The sequence below is a fragment of the Triticum urartu genome, chromosome 7, assembly GCF_003073215.2.
Source record: "Triticum urartu cultivar G1812 chromosome 7, Tu2.1, whole genome shotgun sequence".
Classification (NCBI taxonomy): domain Eukaryota; kingdom Viridiplantae; phylum Streptophyta; class Magnoliopsida; order Poales; family Poaceae; genus Triticum; species Triticum urartu.
Window position 1 is genome coordinate 108517504 of NC_053028.1, and position 6541 is coordinate 108524044.

At 44.4% G+C, this 6541-nt stretch overlaps 1 protein-coding gene across 2 annotated transcripts; it reads right to left on the minus strand.

Annotated features, from left to right (window-relative positions):
* Positions 1–356: 356 nt before the first annotated feature.
* LOC125525967 (ubiquitin-conjugating enzyme E2 34-like) lies at positions 357–6107 on the minus strand. Of its 2 annotated transcripts, none has more exons than XM_048690970.1 (9): positions 5757–6107; positions 5609–5663; positions 3044–3077; positions 2865–2933; positions 2368–2429; positions 2248–2287; positions 1739–1766; positions 1217–1308; positions 357–849 (listed from the first exon to the last, which is right to left on the minus strand). In XM_048690970.1, exons 1-9 carry the CDS (start codon positions 5811–5813, stop codon positions 561–563), a joined length of 726 nt encoding a protein of 241 aa, XP_048546927.1. In that variant the 5' UTR covers positions 5814–6107; the 3' UTR covers positions 357–560. The 2 variants fall into 2 exon arrangements, with proteins under 2 accessions (XP_048546927.1, XP_048546926.1); XM_048690969.1 differs by having other exon boundaries at positions 2865–2928; positions 3039–3077; positions 5757–6106.
* Positions 6108–6541: the final 434 nt, after the last annotated feature.

Below are 6541 nucleotides of genomic sequence, written 5' to 3' on the forward strand. Positions count from 1 at the left end.
GGGGCGTGTGCTACACAGTTCGCTCTCCAGAAAAGCTGCAACGCCAACAGCTCCAGCTAGTGCTGTAGGTGAACACAAACAATCGAGTCACCAAATAAGCAGCTAGCCAAGAAATACAAGGCAACCGAATTTGGAGAAAATTGTGAAGCAGCACTTTGAAAGAGACGTATCTCCCAGAGATACCCAGCAGAAAGAGCATTGTTTAGCGCAGACACGGGTCACAATTAGCAAGCCCTTCTTAACCTAGCATGAAATTAATGGTATGCTACTTCTGATACATTTCTACACCTTGAAGATAAACATTAGCGGGCAAAGCAATGCTGGGAGCGGCTCGAAACAGAAGACGAGAAAAAACATAGTTCCAAGAAGCTCAAATAAAGCAGCTTGTAGAGTTTCTCGTCAAGGGAGTGAGAATACGGTTCTACAGTTTTACCATCACAAGAGTTCATCACCATGTCTCCAAGGTGGTAGTCCACGGATGAAGAATTGAGTTGCACAAACCAACAGAAAGCTATACAAAATTACGGCACCACTGTCACACTTTATTCGACTTTTTACTGTCAAAGTTGCATCAGGGGCAAGGCCATCACCGCGCCAAAAACAGAGACAATAACCACCATCAGCCAAAAGGGCACTCGCTTCTTCAGCTTCTTTTCGCCGCGGACCTCGGCCACTGGTCTTCCTATATTGTTCACCATAGCTGCCGCCTGCAGGACGGCGGCATGAGAAGGAGCTAGGGCATGGTTCTCCTGGGGTTCTGGTTCCGCGCCAGTTTGCTCCTTTTCTTGTTGTTGGTTATACTTCTCAACATACTCAGGAAACAGTTTCCTGAAGTGCGGGCAATTTTTGCTGTGGAACAAGAGCAGACTTGAGTAAACCTCATGGTTTGGAACAGGGATATCTCGTGTGGAAGAAGGCGTAGTCAAAACAAGACACAAGAATAAATGTCATTTCAGAATAAGCCAACAAATGTCAGCTGTCTAAAAGTGAATTAGATATGCAGTGATTTGGCACTGGTACACTGAGTTCATTGCATTTGGGAAATACTGAATGAGATAGAATCCCTTAAAAACAAAAAACCAAGATATTAATTATGGAAGCATATTTACTGAACAGTGAGCGAAAGCTACTGCTAATTCCTGCATCCGAAGGATTAACCTTTTTCTCAGTCAACACCCAAAAGAACTAAGCCTATCTTGCATATAAATGCATTTACCTCTCACAGTTGTAAGCAAGAGAAGCCTTTGCTAAACGCTTCTTCTCTCCATCTGTACTTCTGATGCTTCCAGTTGTAAGAGCATCATCCATCTACAAATACAAGAACAATTTTACAGTTTACATCAGAAGGCAAGAAGCTGGAAAATAGTTATGTTCTTTGGTAAACCAGATGATTCTAAGGGTATAAAAGAAACAGCAAAAAGCTGTACAAGCATATCTTTTGTACTTTAAGCACCAGAATACTAGATTTAGGTGACTAGCATGAAAATTAAGATTATCAGAAGAACTGAAACATTAACCAACAGTACTGCCTCCTTGCAAGTGAAATACCAACATTTATTGCGTAAAAACACTCAAAAGAATTACTTGCAGTAGTAATGTAGTGTTTAGTAAGTATTTATAGTATAAATTGCTAGGCTTGAAGAACAGTTCATCTCCAAAATATGTGTGTCAACAATTAAGAATTGAATTGAAGTTCTTTTGCCAACTCGTAGATGATGAAAAAGTAACAATAACTTACCATAAATGAGAGGAGTCCTGTTAGAATGCTGCAACACAAAGGCGTATGTCAGACCGGTGAAGAGAAAAGCACAAGAATACCATATAGCAAAATATATTCACAGATTGACAATGACGGATCACTTGTATCATTGGAAAAGCGAAGGTACACTTTAATTTGTTGCAAGTTCCAAGTTCTCAATGTTTTGTTCAATAAAAAGTTCGGTTGACTTCCAAGCAAACCAGAAAAGCATCATTCATGGATGTTCATACAGAATAAGAAAATTGCGGTTGAGCATTTAATTTGAAGGCAAGTAACTGAAGACCATAAACTCAAGTAGCTGATATTTGAAGGAGAAACATCTTATGGGGATACATCTAAGTTCAAACTTAGGAGCTGAAAAGCATGATTGGTTTAGTTACCCACAAAATATTTTAAAATATGTCAAATGAAAATACGTATTCCCCAGGCCTGGGAATGAGAAGACACTACTATCACTCACTCATCGAGGTATATCATTATGTGCATACCTTGCTACAGACCACATGGGATTCCAAGATTCTGGATGAACTGCAAAAACAAAGCAATATGAGAATTATTTCAATCCGATTAGAAAGGTAAAAAAAATCTGATTACAGTATGGTGCTTACAGTCACTCATTGATAGGCATATCCTTTTGTGAGGGGCAAACCTGCCGCTGGGGGTTGTCATGCTGAGCAAGAAAGACAAATTGTAAGTAGAAATCTAAGAAAAGTCCATTTATTAATTCGATATCAACATATTTTATCTAATCTATACCAATATAAAGAGACCCAAAGGGGCAGATCCAATTAATCTAGGCCATCAAATCATGTCAATCCAACGACCTAGACTACTTCAATGTCGAGCGCTCAACATGTTTAGCGTGCAGTTAATGTCATGCCAAAATATAGTGCTAATCACATAAGAACATGCAAATAATATCCTACTTAATATCCGCATGCACTTAATATACTTCCAAATTAACGTGCATTGCACGTACACATCACTTAATATACTTCCTAATTAACGTGCATTGCACGTACACATTGACTAGTTGTTTTAAACATCCAAATAACAAGGAATTGTCGTTAAAAAAGGCACAACCAATGCTGTAATGTTTCAGTACCTGATACTTGGAGGTTTAAAAGGGTAATCAGAGGGAAATTTAAGCTTCCCATAGTAATATCCACCTTCAGGAGGAAAAAACAAGTGCAAAAAGACTGTTAAATAAGTGCAAAAAGACTGTCTGGCATAGGATAGTACGCAGAAGATAGTAGTTTCAAATATGTGTCATATTTACCTTCAAAGGGTGTGGCTATACTTCCTTCAAGTACAAAATCTGGCAACCAAAAGACAAAATTAAGTAACTGATAGTTTGATAACAAGCTTGAAAGTGAGCAAAAATAGACAGCACTGATAATAAGAATGCCAACAATGCAAATGACATACTCCCTCCGTTCCTATGAAGAGGGCGTATATTTTTTTCTCTGGATTTTTCTGAAAACAAGGTGCAGGGTGTGATTCAAATGCTCTTCTTCCTACAATACCCCTGGTTCTCCTCCTATAATCTCGCGCTGTACGTGTGAATTGGTTGCCACATGCAGGCTGGGAGAAAACAGCATGCATGTCAGGCTGCTTTTAATGCCATGCATGATGGCGCTACAGGCCAAGGGCACATACAAAGCTAGCCAGGATTATTGGGACTTGGAATTTTCCATGGTGGGCAAAGACGCTAGGCAGTAATTAATTAGAGGCAAGCTGGGAAAGAAATTTCTGGCGCTAGCTTTCCTTGGGGTTTGCAAACAGAAATTTATGCCGTCTTCATAGGAATGTAGGGAGTATAATTGGAAGACGAACAAGGATTAGACTTGCAGAAAAGGTTAATGTAAAATATCTGGCATGACAGCATTCATGTGGCTAGGTGTGTCACTCTACAAAGCACGGACACGGCTGATTCAGCCGATTTGCCGTCCTAGTATGGCGGGACATGGTGACACGCCATGATACGCATATCCCCTCATTACCAAATTTTGAAAGAAAGGACATAGCTGGGATACGCTGGGAATTGGAAGGCCCAATAACAGCCTCAGCCCGATACAAACCCTATTTTGCAGGCTCACACACACGCTCGACACAAAAGGAACAAGCTGCTCCAGGCTCCAGCGAACACTCCGCCGCCTGGACTCGACCGCCGCCGTTTCCAAAGTGCAGCAGACACGCGCTCGAGCAGGTAACCCCAAGCCCAGCAGCCTCTCCTCAACCTCTTCATCCCTTTGTGACTCCCTGTTGAGATGCTGCTGCTTGCTTCCCCATGCGGCAATGCCGTTGCTGCTTGTGTTTTAAATTAGCTGCATGATGTTGTGCTCACTTGAATATTGGTGCTGCTGTTTGCTTGCTGTTAGGGAGCATGGCATCTGAGAACCCCACCGCCAGTAGCCAATCGTCCATGGGTGAGAGTGAAGGGCAGCCTGGTGTTGTAGATCCGAAATATCCTTTGTTTCTCATTGAGCACTTGAAAAGGGATGCAACAAATGGAAATGTGGCACTATTCTGACCTCATATTACATGGCCTATTTTTTAATTCTTTATATTTAGTCGTGTATCCCCGAATGGCTGTTTCTGGAAAATGACGTATTCCATGTCCTGGTATTCATGTCACCGTGGCCGTGTTTCCGTGTCCAGATCCGTGCTTTTTAGGTGTCACTCATTAAAATCAGAGTAACTAAATGTACACCAGTAGACAAGTTTAAAACTTCATAATGAAAAATTATTGACTAAATCTAACATGCATAATTTTAATTTTTTTCACATAGTTGCCTAATGCCTAAAATGACCAGATCTGCAATTAAAATACACTCTCCAACATCAGCAGCGGAATAAGCAACTCGACAATTTGGGGCATAAACCAAAAACACAACGTTGTATTTCAAAATAACAATTAAAAATACCAAGACCCTGCAATATGTATCAAACTATCATGCAGCTTAATACAAGACTGGCAGGACACCTTGGCCATCATTGTACAAGTACAAACCAGACCAATTCAAAATCTGGTGGGGAACAATATGTATAGTGAACAGATTGGAGGTGATGAAACATCAGATAATTAAAACAGATGGGCCATGAAGCAGTGTGCAACATAATGATGCGAGACAATGCCACAACCGCATGAGTTAATGTGATAACTGTTGAAAAATATCCAATAGCACCAAATATATCGTGGACCACTGGTGTGACACTTCCCCGTCTCCAAGTCCATGCCATTTTACCAAACAAGCACACAGATGACAATGATGCATGAGTAAGCTTTGGGCACAGGGAGGTGAGAACCACCACTTTCAGGAAAGGCGCCTACAAATCCAAACTTCTATATGCAGATTTTTCACACTGAATTTTTCGGAAGCTAACAACAGACCCTCCAGGCCACTTCCCGCGAGAACACCCGACTTTGGCTAATGACACGCAGGAGCCAATAAGCTTTTCCTAGCATCTCTACAGCATGTGCCTGAACTTCTTCCAGGGGCTAGGGAAAGCCCGAACCTACCCAAATCACGAGCCCAATTTACATTACAGGATTCTCGAGAACGGCAGAAGATTTTGTAGACAACAGATACAACAGGTGGCCATAGACACATTATAAAGATTAGCCCGACAATTTAAACCTTAAATTTCGATACTACAGGTGAGCAAACATAAGCATGCCCAAGTGCAATGCAAAAGCTTCATATATTACCACAACATAGCCACGCCCAGCAACGATTAACACAAACACCAAACCGCCAGTCGCAATCATGGTTCGCGAGCCCCAGGCGTTTCTCATCAAATCAAATTACGGTAAACACACATGCGCGGTAAGTGGAAGCTACTTACGCCACTCCAATATGTCGTTGGGCAGCGGGCGCGCCACGATCTGCGGCACCGGCTCCTGCAAGCATGCCAATCGCGTCAGAGCCCCTCCCAAAACCGAAACGCACCGCGCCAATCGCCACGAATCGAGGCAGGGGAAGGGGGAGCTCACCTTGCAGAGCGCGTGGTACTCCTTCTGGAGGCGCTTGAGGCAGCCCTTGTCGGCCATGGCGTAAACCCTAGGCGGCCGCGCCGGCCACCGTCCGAACCCCTAGCTCGCCCGAATCCGACCACCCGCGCGCGCGTCCCCCCCGCTCGATCGAGCCGGCGCCGCGGATCGAACCGGACGCGGTCCCGTCGCAGCTAATCGGGCGCGGGGGCTCGGGGATTGGGCGATTTGGGGGCGCGGGTTGGGGATTGGGGGCGAATCGGGCGGCGCGGGGGTGGGGGATCGGTGGCCGCGTACCCCGGTGGAGAGAGAGAGAGGGGAGGGGGCCAGCGTGCGGAGAAAGAGAGAGGGGGGAGGGGAGATCAGCTGGGTGTCTTATCGATGGTGCCCGATCTGCCTCGAGATTCGTGCTCGTGGCCGGTCAGGTCAGGACGGGCGAGCCGACGGACGGACGGGCCGCTGGGTCGCACGCGTTTTCTGGATGGTTTTCGTTCAGGTCCACGCTCTCTCTCTCTCTCTCGTGGTTGTCTGTCAGCTTTTTCCGAATTAACGGCCGCTTTCGTGCTTCGGGTGCTGTCAAAAGGGAGGAGTTAAATTTTACGGCTTTCCAGCTTTTTTTCGTCATGGCATGGCACGCTTTCGCTGTCGTGGGTGATTGTATTGTACCCCTGTGCCGCTGCGTCACACTGGTCGTCACAGACTTTGCTTAGCTTGTCGTTATCGTGTGGCTGAGTTAATCGTTTATATGAGTAAGGGGCTGTTTGGTTTAAGACTAACGGTGCGTTTGG